We start from the raw sequence: 15,037 nt of genomic DNA on the forward strand, positions 1-15,037 counted from the left end.
ATTTTGAACCGGTTTTATTAGTGTGGAGAAGCAATGATCTCCACTGTGACATGTGAGGAAGACATAAAGAAAAATGAGTATTTATAATGTGCAATATTTCATCTCAAAGCATCCCATTCGCAATGAATTACTCTGAAGTACAATGATTCTTGTTTCTGCCTCATTTATGGAAACTTCAAGGAAAGTCCCAGATCTAATAGAAAGCAATAATTATAGATTAGGGATTAAGCCCCGAAGCTCTAGATCAGTTTATATTCCATAATTGGCAGATGAGATCCAGAGGGGATTTCAAAGTAAGTGGTTATTGGTGAGATAGGCATTATTTCTGCTTGAATGTAATCCAGGAAATTGTGAATCCAGGATTTCACATGTGAACATCTTTGAAAATAAAGCTTTGCTGAGGGCTTCAGTTAAAAAAAAACAAAATTCCAATAGCTTTGTGAACAGTTGGAATTTCAGAAATGGTACAAGTCATGCAGGTTTCCATTTTTGTGGTAGCTCTTTGAATGGGGCGTTGATAAATGCAAAACATATTGATGGGCAACTGTGTTAGACTTAGTCTGTGTTTCCCCTGATAAATGTGACCTAGTTACTTTTAGAAAGGAGAGTAGTGTATTGGAAAATATTAAGAGTGTAATGGGGAAGACAACAGGAGATTAATCAAATTATTGCATGTAAACAGGATTTGAAGAAAGAATAGGCTAATCCTGAGGAAGATGGAAATTTATAACTTCATTCTGGTCTCCACAGAGAGGCGTAATATTGGAATAGGATGTAGATAAAGATTTTCAAAGGGAACACCTTGTAAACTTTATTTGAATATTTATCCATTACACCCCTAGAATTGTTCTGCATATAACCTTGAAAAGTTGATTATGTCTTTAGGTTAAAAAAAAATCAGTTGTTTGGATGTTACAAGCTATTACTATGACTATAATTTCTTCTTTGATTAGATTATATTCCTTCAAAGAATAACTTTTTCTTTGTGTTTAGGTTAATTGAGACTACACAATATTGCCGATGATGAACAAGCCTATTAGTATTTCTTCATGACTAATTGATCACAAATGTTACAATTTATGCATTTTTAAATAAATTATGATTGCATATCAATAAGCAGAATCTTGAGGAAAAGATGATTGAACAGACTCACAAGAGATCTTTCATGATGCTTGCTCCTTTGAACATAAAACATTTAATATTAAAGATTATATGAGCATTACCATTTCGGAATTCTTTATGAGAAGAATGAATTCTGCGACCACATAGGTATTATTGCACCAAAAAACCTTGGGAGAGTTGATGGAAACATTGCAAACTTATTATAGTTTAAATACATCAACAGCTTGTTTGCAGGAACAGCTAGTTGTCACTTCAGTCAAAAAAGAATAATGATTGATGGATGTGATGTGTCATTTGACCCATTGCATTTCCTCATTAACCAGTGCATTACATAAGTCAGCCACAATCTAATTGAAGAACAGAACAGGCTCTAAAGGCTGGATGGCCAACCCTGTTCCTGTGGTTCACCCAACATTTTTGTCTTGTGAAGTCCTCTATGAAGTATTGAGACCAGATAATGTTTATTCTGCCAAAGTTCAAAAGCCTGCACTAGCATGACAGTGTGAAAATGTCATGGGTAGGATTTTCTTGTCGATTATGATCCACATGGATCGGTGTGTCACAGAATATTAGTCATTGAGGAGAGGGATAACAACTGACAATGATGGTGTTCTATGCCTCTTGGACACAATGTTTATTTCCAGTGGGTTTGAATGGAGTGGAGGTGGGGTAATGAGGTCAAGGAGGTTTCCAATTGAAACAGGCTAGGGCAGGATTATCACATTAAGCAATTCACAACAGTGTCATGATAGCTCCCATTTCTTTCATAGCCCTAATGCAAGTTGAATGCTTCATGCTGCTGAGTGCTGTAATTAGTTAACAGGCCAAATGGAGCATCACAGTCATTCCGAGGACACATTTAGCCAATAGTCCTCACAGAGGTCTTGTAGAACAGTCAGTAGTTTTGCCTGTGAAAGTCATAAGGTGCAGATTCAAGAATTCCCTCTCTAATAGCATTGTGGGTCTACCAGCACGCGTGGACTACAGCGACTCAAGAAGGCAGCTCACCACCACATTCTCAAAGGGCATCTAGGCTGGGCAATAAATGTTGGTGGCCAGTGATGCCCACATTCTGTGAGTTAACCAAAGGAAAGTTATATTCGAGGACTTGTTGGCCATGAAAGGCTCATACTGAAACCAAAACAGGATAATTATTAACCTGTAACTTCTTCAGATAAGGCAAAGGAGGCATCTGTGGTTCACTATAAATATTTAAAATATTATCCAACTTAAAGAAAGAAACCTGTTATTGTATAAAGATGGGTAGAAAGACTGACAGTTGGACAGAATGGAAAGAAATTGCAAATAAAATCACCAAAAAGTTAACAAGGAGGGAAACATTCAAGTGTGAGTGAAAGCTAACCAGAAATATAAAACAGATAAGAGCTTCTACAAATATATAAGCAAGAAAATTATTAACAGTGGGAGTGCTGGTCCTATTGAAATTGAGATTGGAGAATTAGTCTTGAAAAATAAGGAAATAGTGGATTATATTTTGTATCAGTCTTGGTGATAGAGGATAAAAGTAACATCCCAAAGGCAATAGTAATTCAGGAAATGGAAGAGAAGGAGAATGTCAGGAAAAGTGTTTCTTACCAGAGAAGTAAATTATTTGAGCTGACAAGTGCCCAGGCAATGATGAAATTCATTCTAATTTCTTAAAAGAAGTGGCTAGTGAGGTAGTTGATGCATTGGTTTAAATTTTCCAAACTCCCTTGATTTGGGGTTGTTGTTAGAGATTGGAAGATAGTGAATGTAACACAATTATTCAAAAAAGAAAGGAGACAGAGAAGGTTGAGCAGGTACCTGACTGAGGAGTACAAGTTTATGAGGGCATGGACAAGGGATAGAAAACAGTTGTTCCCCTTATTTGAAGGGCCAGTAAAAAAAATGGTTAATAGAGGCAGGAGATTTAGAGGGGATCTGAGGAAAAAAATTTTCACCAGAGAGTGTGGGGGTCTGGAACACAGTGGCTGGGAGGATTGTTGAAGTGGGAAATCTCATAACCTTTAGTAAGCTCTTGGATGAACATTTTAAGTGTTATAACATTCAAGATAATGGGCCAAGTACAGCAAAATAAGACAAGTGTATATAAGAGCATATGTACAGACTTGATGGGCAGAAGGGCCAAATCTGAACTGTATGACTCTATAATTTGATCATACTCAAGAAGGGCCAACACGCTTTTGAGAAAGGTAAATTACATTTGACTAATCTATTGGAGTTTGTTGGGGAGATAACATGGAGAGTGGTTAAACAGGAATTGGATGATGGTACTTAGATTTTCAGAAGGTATTTGATAACGTTCTGCATAAAAGACTATTGTGGAAATTAAAACCTCATGGTGCAGTGAGTAGCCTATTTGGACAGGAGGAAGATTGTTTTAGAGGAAGCAGAGAGTAAGCATAAAAATCTTCATCAGATTGATAAGACATAATGAGGGGTGTTTCATTGAAATTGATACTAGGACCTGAACTTTTTACAACTTATTAGATTCCCTACAGTGTGGAAACAGGCCCTTCAGCCCAACAAGTCTACACCGACCCTCCGAAGAGTAACCCACCCAGGCCCATTTCCCTCTGATTAGTGCAGCTAACACTATGGGCAATTTAGCATGGCCAATTCACCTGACCTGTACACCTTTGGACTGTAGGAGGAAACCAGAACACCCGGAGGAAACCCATGTAGACAGGAGGAGAATATGCAAACTCCACACAGACAGTCGCCCAAGGTTGGAATCAAACTTGAGATCCTGGTGTTGTGAGGCAGCAGTGCTAACCACTGTGCCACCTTGCCGCCCATTTTTAATATTATATCAATAATTTAGATGTAGGGATGGAAGGCATGAGTGTCAAATTTGCGGTTGACACCAAGATTGGTAGGAAAGCATGTCGTGAAGATGACACAGGGGTTTCAAAAGATATTAATAGGTGACATGAATGAACAAAGATGCAAGAAATAGAATAAAATGTGGAAAATTGTGCAATTGTTCATTTTGAGCAGGAAGAAAAGAAAGAACAAACATTTCTAAAATGTGAAAGATGGCAGAGCTTTGAAATGGAAAGTGATCTGGGCGTCTTTGTGCCTGAGTCATAAAATATTAGCATGCAGGTGCATCAAGTAATTAGGAAAACTAATAGATTTTCATTAGTTATCATGAGGGGAATGGAATATTAAAGTAGGAATGTTGTGCTTCAGTTATGCAGGGCTCTGGTGAGACCATATTTAGAGTATTGTACACCATATTGGTTATCTTATTAAAGGATGGATGTCAATGGTTTGGGGGTTAGCTCAGAGGAGGTGTACTAGACTATTACCTAAAATGGATAAGATTTTGCCAGAAAAGTTGGACAGGCTGCATTTGATTCATTTGGGGTGCAGCATAACAAGAAATAATTTGCGGAGTCTTTATTGGGTAAATAGGGCATGATGTCTCCACATCTGGACAATTTAGGACTAGGGGTCACTGTTTAAATAACAAGGATCACTCTTTAAAACAAATATGAGGTAAAAATCCCGCTCTCAGAACGTGATGAATCTTTGCAACCTACTTTGTGAAAATGTGATGGAAGCACTTTTAAGACAACTTCTTGTTAAGTAAGGAGGTGAAAGATTATCGTGGTTGGTGGGAATGTGGATTTGAGATTGCAATCAGATCAGCCATGATCTTATTGAATGAGAGCAGCCTTGAAGGGCTGAATGGCCTTTGGCTGCTCCTGAGTTGTACATTCATAACAGCAACAAAGCCAGTTTGTGAACCATGCTTGGTTTAGGTGAGAGGCAGGTGATCTATTCTAGCTACAGAAACAGAGATGAGCATTCTTGTCCACTTCATTTGTCAGTATTTGCAGACTAAGTTCTCAGACATATTTGATTTGGGTGATTTTTTTCTGCCCTCAGCACCATTACTATAATAGGTTTACCAATGAGAATCTCCCAGTTTGAAAGGCCTTGAAAAATAAATGAAGAACATCCATACAAATGACATCGAGATCAGGCTGCAGGAAAGCTGCTCTGTGCTGATTCTCTGATAGCCACAAACCACTGCTTATGCAGCACACGTATCTCAAATTAGGTGATGAATCATGTAGACAAGGCTTCAGTTTGGAACGCAGGATGTGACAGAGAGAAACGTTATGTAGGCAAGAGTTGAAGTCTCACTGATCATTATGCTCCCTAGCTCTTTAGCTGCACTCAATCACAACAGGTCAGGCATGACCTGGTGGTACAGCCAACAATGGCGCGCTCATCAAGAGATCCCCAATCATCGAGTAATTGCTGTGTATAGGTATCAACAGCTTTGGGGAAGTGCATGTGCACAGGTTTTTACAAATGCAAAACCAAATGTAGAGCTATCTCATGTAAGGATACTGACATGTAATGTTGACTCGACAACTTATTGAACCTGTTGCAGTACTGGCTAGTTACAGGGTTAATATACAGTGTAGGTTATTATGTACGTTATTCGCAGATAGGCTTCCCTCCCCATTATTGATCTCTATCTTCTCTTATTAGCAAGTAGCTTTTTTGAATGTTTTTAAAAGATCTTTATAATCCTACTGTTCCCAAAGTAAAATTTGCATTTAATTTTCTCATTTTTTAAAAAATATCATCAACAACATCTTACATTCAGATAGCTAAACCTTTCAAAGGGCCTGCAAACTCCATTAAGGTTGAAATTGTGTTAATGATGGAGGTATTAGAACTGGTGAGCAAATTATTTTCTTTCAGATTGGAAGTGCCTTCATCTGGTCTTTATGAAATACAACAAAACTTTGAGGACCAAGTACAAAAGAACTGGGGGCGGTTTCCAGGCATCAGCAAAGGGCACATGGAAGCAGGCTACACACTAACTCAGGTACAAGATAATGGCTTAGAAAGAGGAATTCAACATGACCCATCCATTAACATGGGACAGTGGGACAGTTGTGATACCTCACATCACTAGCACAGTTTATTTCACTGGCACAAGTTCCATTGGCACACACTAATGAGATTTGCAATTGATTTTTAATGCCTTTTTTGTATATTCCCAGAAGGACAAAGCACAAGAAAATGTCTGCAAGTGATGGCCTTCTGTTGAGAGGGACAAGATAGCTCTCTCGTTACCTCATCCTGGCTAATTAGCTTCCAGCACTCAGAGGAAGTGATTCCTTTTTACTTGCAGGGACAACCAGTAGAATGGTCCAAGTCTCTTTTTCTCTTTTTGCAGTTTCCCAAACACCTCCGCCAGTGCAATATTCCATGGGTCCCATACAGGACCTTGTCAGACATCACTAAAAGCCCAGAGCAGTCCACTTAAAAAAAACACATCTTGAAATTAAAAGTTAATAATGTCCATACTACTTTCAGATTCTGACCTATCATAATGATAGGATTGATTCAATGATTTATTTTTACTCTGATTGTTAAACACAATTGTTTATAGTAAGCATTTGGATCCTACCATTCTGCCTTTAATGCTGTTTCTTTGCTTCCTTTCTACAAGATGTCTAGATTTCATATCTCTCAATCGTTTTACAGACACGGCCTCTCTGTTTCCGACTCTATATTGTTGCAAAGAGATCAGTGTATTGTTAGCCATGTAACCACTGTCTTCAGATGTCAACACAAACATATATTGAACTGCCTTGTTGATTAACAATGAAGCAAACTTATGTAAATAGACTTTTGTTTCCTAACCTGTTGTCATGAGCAAAAGGTGATTATTGTTCTCTCCATTCTTATTGTAACTTGTTATGGCAGCATTTCCCCTTTAGTTTTGCTTCATTACCCACAAGTATATGACAGTGGCCCTAGGCTTTTAAAAAGCAATTTTGTATCGTGAAAAAAGTCTCATGTCCAATAGCCGATTGCGGGAAATATAACAGGCCATAGAGGAACTAAAATTGTTTAAAAGCGATAGACCTTGGAGTTGGAACTCAGAGCTTCTCTGTACAATGCTACTTTGCACAGATGTCACTTGATTTCAACAGATAATTATTAGATTCCCTGTCATTACAATTAAGGTATTTCTTGCTAAATTATAGAAAAATAAAGTTATTAAAATGTATTGACAGAAAATAATCACTTGCCTGGTGCCAACAGGTCTCAAAAATTGGTGCTACAACAGGTCATCAGAAATTCTTGTAGCCGTAATTAATCAGGCTTTCTGGATTCTTGTGCTCATAGATATTCTGACAAAATGTGCCAGAGTTTGTGATGCAGAAGCAAATGAATAAACCTGTGACAGGAATTCCGAAACACAAGAAGAAAATGCTGGGCACACTCAGCATCTGTAGAGAGGGAAACAGTGTCAGGCACTGAAATTTGTCAGGTCCATCTGGAAGGAACGGGGGGATCTTAATTGGGTGGGAGGCTAAAATGCACACTCCCAACGTCGGGTTAAAGATTGTATTAACTTGTTGGAATCTTTCGTACAGGAGCTTCAAAATTGCAATCGTCAAAAAATTACTTTGCAATGACTAGATTGTCATAAATATGCATTAACACTCCAGCTCACTGGAATTATGTTCATGGGTGCAATATTCTCAGACAAAAAGGAGGAAAAGTGTTTGTTCACAGAGCCATCGATACACTTGTGGTATTACACTTCTTGTGATGAACTTCTTCCTGGGAGCTCTGGTGCGTATACACTTCTGCAGCAACATGATCCTTCATAAGTAAGGTTTTCTTTTGCTTAAACTTTTACAGTGAAGGGTTACAAACTGCCCAGTTCATTCAGCTCTTGAGACATGTTACTCCTTACTGGACCTGCAAGGTGTTATTGTGTATAACAGTATAAAACAGTGTAAAAGTGGGATGCAGACTTAGTATCCCAGCCTGTCTAACCAGCACGGCCATAATAGGTGATGCCAGCAAACGTGAATGGGCAGGAATGCAGATACAATGAAAAGAAATGTCTTAGATAAAAGGGCTCAAAACAAAATGGGCATAATATAAAAAGGGCTCATCAGAAATTTTTCAGAAAAAAGTGGAAAGGAATTGCAGGTCATTGAGGGCCTGGTTGGCAGCGCTACCAGGAAGATTCTGAGGAATGAAAATGGACAACTGGCAGACAAAAGGGAGGGTCAGAATGATAGGGGCAAGGGGAAAACAAGGAGGTGAGATGCTACATTTTGAGAGCAGACAACACAATTGGGTCATAAGATGTACTGGTGAGGGTGAAGGAGGAGGTGGGGCAGTGCAAGGCTATGGGTGAGCATGGAGAGCTAGGTGGGTGTGGGCTTAGGGAGAAGATCCAGAAATTTAACGGAAATGTGAATGAGGCCACAGTGAGAGAGGGTGATTGAATATACCAAAGGAAAGGAGAAAACTATCTATAGTAATAGAGAGTTGAGTATAGGTTAGAGGGTGAGGGAAAGGAATAGAAAAAAGTCCTGCACACCATTCTTCTCTTCATTCAGGTCAAATCAGAGTTCTTCACTGAAATTATGCAGTAGAATTGGGATGGGTCTTGGGCATATTGGCATGGGTTCCTGAATGATTTGAATGTTTATGCCAAAATGAAGCACTCAATGAAGCGTAAAGGTTAACAATTGCTTGTCACTCCTATCACCTACAAGGTTTAGTAATACATTGAACTCCAAATTGAGGGACAACACCACAGCATTGGTGACGGGAGGTGGTGGGGATTGGTCTATGTGAAACTGTGCAGAAGCTTTCACTGGCCCAAGCAGCTGCATATTATGGACATGGCGATGAAACCAGTATACAGGTGTTTTTTGGTTTTGATTCCATGGTTGCAGGGAATAATGGAGGTCACAGCCTATACTCTGTGCCACAAGCACGGAATACATTATAAAGCTCCAAATCACAAATTCCTCGCGCTTAAATGAATGCGGAGGAGGATAAACAATCATGGGTCATGCAGAGTGCATCTCACCGTATTGAGGGGGCTGCAGAATAGGGTTTTTCTTTACATAAAAGCCAAAAGATTAGGGCAAAAGGAACCAAATATCTCATCCCTACTTCAATGCAAAATGTTTGGGCCAGCTCAACCCAGTAGTTGTAATGGGTTTTGCTGCATCTATGATAAAGGACGAGGAAAAGCAATGAAATGCCCAGCAACATGGACTCAAGGCTCAGAGGGCTCCAGCTGTGCTGATTCAGACAAGGGCTGAAGAGGTGACTTGGATTCTTTAACGCAGCTCAGCGGTGTCCCTGGAGAAGATGTACAAAGGCACTGCAATTAACGGAGTGGGAGCCAATGTCACAGGCATCAGCACATGAATAGGGAAGCTGTCACCTGCACCTTTCACCTCCTGCAGGCTGAGGAGGAAGCACTGTACCAGTAGTCCTGAAGGGTTGAACATCCTCACCACTGACGCCTTTCACCCTCAGCTGGGGACTCACATGGCATCTCCAGACCACAAGTACATTCATAACTTCATGGACACTTTTCTCCGAAATGCACACCTGTTTGTGCAATTCACCATGAACCCAAAGTGGCGTCCAAGCTGTTTATTCTGCCTCAATTATTGGGTTCTCCAACTGGCAAAGTGCATACGTATGGCCCTCAGAGATACCTAAATGAGAAAAGATTTCACTCTCTCATGTCCATCTCACTTGTGACCACAATCCCTGTAGGAATGCACCCAAAATTCCAGGAGTTCTCATCCTGCACTATTCTTGCTATTGCTAATACCCTTTCCCCCTGTATCATCTGCAGAACTGGCTCATGGGTGACAAAGGGTGTTCCAAGATTACATGGCTAATGTCCCAGTGTGTAACTCCAAGACTGATGCTAAACAGTGGTACAATGCTGCCTATTTATCCAGAGGAGCCAACAGGCTATTGGTCTACAAAGGATGTGCTTCCATTTTTTGGCTCATCCCTTACTTGCATGAGTGTATCTCCAGGATAGTGATTGTTTGCTGTATCCTGCACAACCCAACCCAACTGAGCAGAGGTGAGAATAATGTGATCACGTAAGACCTGTGTTAAGCAGAATAATCTCCAACTTTTAGATCCAACTTATGCTCAGAAAAAAAATCAAGTTTCCATTTAGCATTTCAGATTAATTATCTCTCATCAGAAAAAAAGGTTATCATCCTAAAATTGATACTGTTTTACTCCCACATTTAATGTTTGAACACATGATAGAGTCAATATGATTGGTCATGGGCAAGTGAACAAGTTGACCCTGTTCATAATGCCTTCTAATCTTTCAGCGGCAACTTCAGATGCTTCTTTGAGATTCAGAATTTAGCAAAGGTTTATGGATCTCAAATTTCTCAAGTCTAAGCTAAAAATCTGAAACATATTGGGATGATGTGTTCCTGTTTGTAAGTAACACAATGGTGCTATTAGTAATTATTGGATAAAGATGTAATAACCTGATTAATCAAACCAAAATGTTTGAATCAGATTGCACCAATAACTCATATTCATTTATATGGATGAGAAGGTGACTGAGAACCACAGTGTGTCAAATTACTGTCCGAAAACAAGTGCGCATGAGTCAACTTGAACCTCACGTTGTTTACGAGCTGCATGAGCTTGTTGTGACCTGGGATGGTGATGTAGTGGCAATACCACAGGGATAGTGATCCAAAAGCTCCAGACCGATGTTCTGGGGGATGTAAGTTCAAATCTTGCTTTGGCAATTGTTAGAACTTAAACTCAATTAATACATCTGGATCTGAGAAACAGTCCCATGGAATTGCCATCAATTATTGGAAGAACACATCAGATTCATCAATGCACATCAGGCAAGTCTGCCTTCTTTGCTGTTTGACCTACATTACTCCAGACCCTTAGCAATGTGGTTAGCTCTTATCTGCCCTTGAAATGACTTTGCAAGCCCTTCAGTTCAAGGGCACTTCGGAATGGAAAACAATTGTCAGGATGGTGCACATCCCATGAAACAGTAAAATATTTTACAACAGTGTTCTATTGTTTGAGTTCTTGACATAAAACCTCTTAGAGTTTAGCATCAATTAGCTCAAATTTTGTGATAAGCAGTTACTTTATTTTTATGGTGCAAAATGTGGAACAGTTTGGTCTCCAATAGCGACAATTCTCACTTCAGTGTTCAGAGAAATTCGCAAGTAGTCTTAAAATGAGCCTTACTGTCACAGCTCAATAACAACAACACACATTCAAACAGCACCTTGAATGCATCCCAAGGCACATTGCAGAAACATTATTAAGTAAAACTTAACAATTAGCCACAGAAGGAGATGATAGGACAGATGGAAAAAGCTTGATCAAACAGGTAGGTTTTGAAAAACACCTTCACAGGGAAAGAGAGAGAGAGAGAGAGATGGAGAGATTGAGGAAGGAAATTCAAAAGCTTAGCATCTTGGCATTTTGGAGTTAAGAAAATCAGGGCTGCTCAAGAATTTGGTAAAGCAAAAATACTCTTGGAGTATTGTTGGGTGGAGGAGATCAATAGTGAAAAGGATGGAGGGTTATGAAAATAAAGTTGAGAATTTGAAACCAGAAACAAATGTGGGAAAGTAAGAGCAGAGATGATGGATGTAAGGGATTGGCTACGCTTTAGGATACAGCAATAGAGTTTCAAAAGAGCTATGTTTACAGAGGCGGGAGACCGGCCAGAATTGGAATAATCAATCATCATATCTGGTTCTGATATTTTCTTTGGAGCTGTAGGCCAAGAAGCAGGGATTTGATACCTTTATATCAATTATAAAATTTGCAGGGTTACAGCAGCGTTGAATTTCAACTTCATATAGAAAATATCATACCACAAATACATGCAGGTGTGGCATCAAAGAAAACAAGATCCATTTGTGATAGCCATTGCAATAATTAATCAGTTTCAAATTGTTATATGTTTTTATTGCCTTATTTTCATTTGAAATATATTTAAAGCAGTTTAATGATGCATAATTCTAACATTCTGTCAGGAAATTAAGTTTACATCTTTCATTCAATGCAGGAACCAACTGCCTCAAAATTAGTGCAGAAATATGTGCACATTTCCAGAAGCCTTTTTATCAACGTATTTCTTCCCAGCCCCAGAACCAGTCAGTCATCTCCATTCGTGTTGCAGTTGACCTGCTCTACAATATCCAGTCATCGTTTTGATGAAAGTTCCTAACACTGTCTTTTGAAAGATCCACTGAACTATTTAATTCCCATTCCATTCCATTTTCAAATATACACTGAGGCCAGGTGCAATGGATCTCCGTTACTTAAGTTCTCAAAACAATAACTTCACTTCTTATTTTAAACAGTTATGGAAACAAGAGCCTTGTATTTATTCCTCTCTGTAGCAGTGCTTCAGTTCAGAAAAGCCGACTTTTATATATCAGCATTGAGTGGTTGCGTTGAAATAAGGCTACTATTGAATGGTGCTGGGGGTTGTTGCAGGAAGGGTCTTGCCCTGTTGTCCTTTCTTTTTCTTAGTCCCAGGCTTGTTTTCCTTCTTGCTTTGCCTGTTACCACTTTCTTTGTTCCGTTGTTTGCCCTTCTTTGTGTGTTTCGGTTTCTCTTTTCTTCCTTTGCCGTTACCTTGCCCTGTGACAGAAACAAGGAATTAGCACAGCAAGATAATACCATTGTGCACCTGAAAATTGAGTAACAGCCACTACTTTGTCTATTGTATCAGTGCTGAGGAAGTAGATAAACAATGCAAACTTACATGACACATAAATTACAAACAGACACATCAATAAAATTGTTGTCAAACCGAAACACTACTTTATTTTTATTGCTGGTTTGCTATAATGAGTTACACTCTTCTCACAAAAATCACTAAAAAAAAAGGATGCTCACTCTTTTCCCAATGCATCACACTATATTCCAATGTACTTATTATACAGAAACAAGCCATTCAGCCCAGTGGATCCATTCTTATGTTCCATACAAGTCTCCTCTCACCCCTTTTCATCTAACCCCATCAACATATCCATCTATATTTCTCCCCATCATGTGTTTCTCTGGTTCCTCCACAAAACCACCTATGTATGTCACCCCAACAACTCCATGGAGTAGCATGTTCCATGCTTTTACCATTGATTTAATCAAGAAACTTCAGGTAAATAACTGACTAGATTTATCACTGATCATTTGAAATTTATAACTCCTAGCTCTGGGGGACACTTGATAGTGGAAACATCTACCTTACATCTGTTTGTATTATGCAGCTCATTTTTCTCTATAATGTTCAATGGATATTATTCTTCGGATGTAAATCCAAGATATTTTCATGGCATTACGCATTGCATGCAATTGGAGCATACAAGGGTGTGAAGAGCAAGATGCTTTATTTTTCAGCATGGAAAGAACTATTCAGTGGAACCACTGTTGAGGGAAGACACACTGGTGCACTAATCTAAACAGTAAGTAGAACCCTTTGTGCCTGGAGGTGGTGGACTCGGAGACAGGAAGCGAACTTGGTTAAGTAAGATGGTGGCAGACCAGATCCCCAAAACACTCTGGTCCTTGCCTGAATTTAGTTCTGGGCGGGAAGGTCAACGATCCAGCTTTCCACTTTGCCACCGTCTGAGATGCCCAAGTCGATGATGAATGGCTGCTAAGGGTCTCATCCCATCATTCACTTGGTCTGTAATTATTTCAGCTCCTGAGAAAACAGCGAAGACAGTGCAGAGAAAACGTAGGGGCTTTGGGCAGCATCACTCAGCTACCCCTGCTCCATTTCTCCCCATGGCACTCATATGGAGAGACTCCCCAAATCGACACTTATCTTTCCCATAGGCAGTCCCTTACCCTGGGAGTCTGGGGGGCATTGCACTAGCTGCAGGTATCCACTCCACACTCTCTGGGTCAACCAATTAGTTACTTGGTGCTGCCAATTTCTAGAGTTGCCAACCTGATTGACTTTTTTAATGATCAAATGGTTGCCTGCCAAATCTTCCATGACTTTCTGAAGATGTGGGGCCAAAATGGGGTCTTCTTGCTTTTTTCCAGATAAAATGGGTGTTTTCCTGCTTTTAATGAGCAGAGAACATCAGGTAATATTTTTCTACTTACAGTATCAAATAAAATTTATTGGTCTTTGACTTCAGACATTTTGCTGCTAAAATTATGGTTTAATTACTGAGTCCCAGGACTTTAAAATTCTGAACTTTTCTTGTTCTTCAAGAATATTTCACTGGGTTACTTTAACTATGCTTATTTTTCAGATTAAATATGTTCTGAGGCCTTTCTGATTCTATAGACAATGTCAAAATGTATTTTCTATCTCTTTTACAGTTCCTTGCAACTGTGCCACATGGATTTTAACATCAAAGGTGGTCATGCTGATTGTCAAAGGTCAAAACTATTCTACTGTCTCTTGTCTTCAACCTTTAGTCTCTGTGCCACTTTGCACAATGTATGACCTTGTCCTTAGGAATCTCAAGAATTACTTCATGCAGTTGGTCCCTGCAAATTCTCCTTCACTAAGATTTCCATATTTTCTAAGTCCAGATTGTTATTCTGACTCGTGCTAGCTCACACTCCTGTCTTTCTAGCTCTGTAAGAAGTCTTACCTGTGTACTGCTTAACTTGCCATTCTGCTGCTTCCACAGATGTGGTTGACTCTTTGCCACTGGTTATCATGTTTCAGCTGCAGGCTGACTGTGCCTTCTCAAAGCAGTAATATTCCTAAAGAGGTAAACTTACTCTCTTGAAGTTTGTTTTTCTTTCCTTCTGGATCTATTGGATACTTTCTCCTCATGATGCAGGTAAAACCTGTGACACAGCAACCATGTCATATTTGCCCAGATGAGACTCCTGGAACGCTGTAATGTTTGCCACTTCCATCAGCGTGGGGTACTGGGTAAGGATTACTTGAGGTAGTTAACTGCTATAAAATCCCCCCACCCCATCTTTGTTTTGCCTTGGGCCTTGTTACGAGATGTGCCTTTAGGAAGGATTTGTTTCTGTCATGTTTCTTTTGAAAGCATGTATTGTAAACTTGGAGCCAAGTTATCTGGTCTGA

General features: G+C 39.4%; 1 protein-coding gene across 3 annotated transcripts in view; it reads right to left on the bottom strand.

Annotated features, from left to right (window-relative positions):
- Positions 1-11,073: 11,073 nt before the first annotated feature.
- The window catches only part of rspo1 (R-spondin 1), a 198,426-nt gene continuing 194,462 nt past the window's right edge, over positions 11,074-15,037 (bottom strand). For all 3 annotated transcript variants that reach the window (XM_072548529.1, XM_072548531.1, XM_072548530.1), the window contains one exon: positions 11,074-12,609. In XM_072548529.1, coding sequence (XP_072404630.1) covers positions 12,434-12,609 — 176 coding nt within the window. In that variant the 3' untranslated portion in view covers positions 11,074-12,433. The remainder of the gene's footprint in view (positions 12,610-15,037) is intronic.

The sequence above is a fragment of the Chiloscyllium punctatum genome, chromosome 27, assembly GCF_047496795.1.
Source record: "Chiloscyllium punctatum isolate Juve2018m chromosome 27, sChiPun1.3, whole genome shotgun sequence".
In the NCBI taxonomy this organism is placed as follows: domain Eukaryota; kingdom Metazoa; phylum Chordata; class Chondrichthyes; order Orectolobiformes; family Hemiscylliidae; genus Chiloscyllium; species Chiloscyllium punctatum.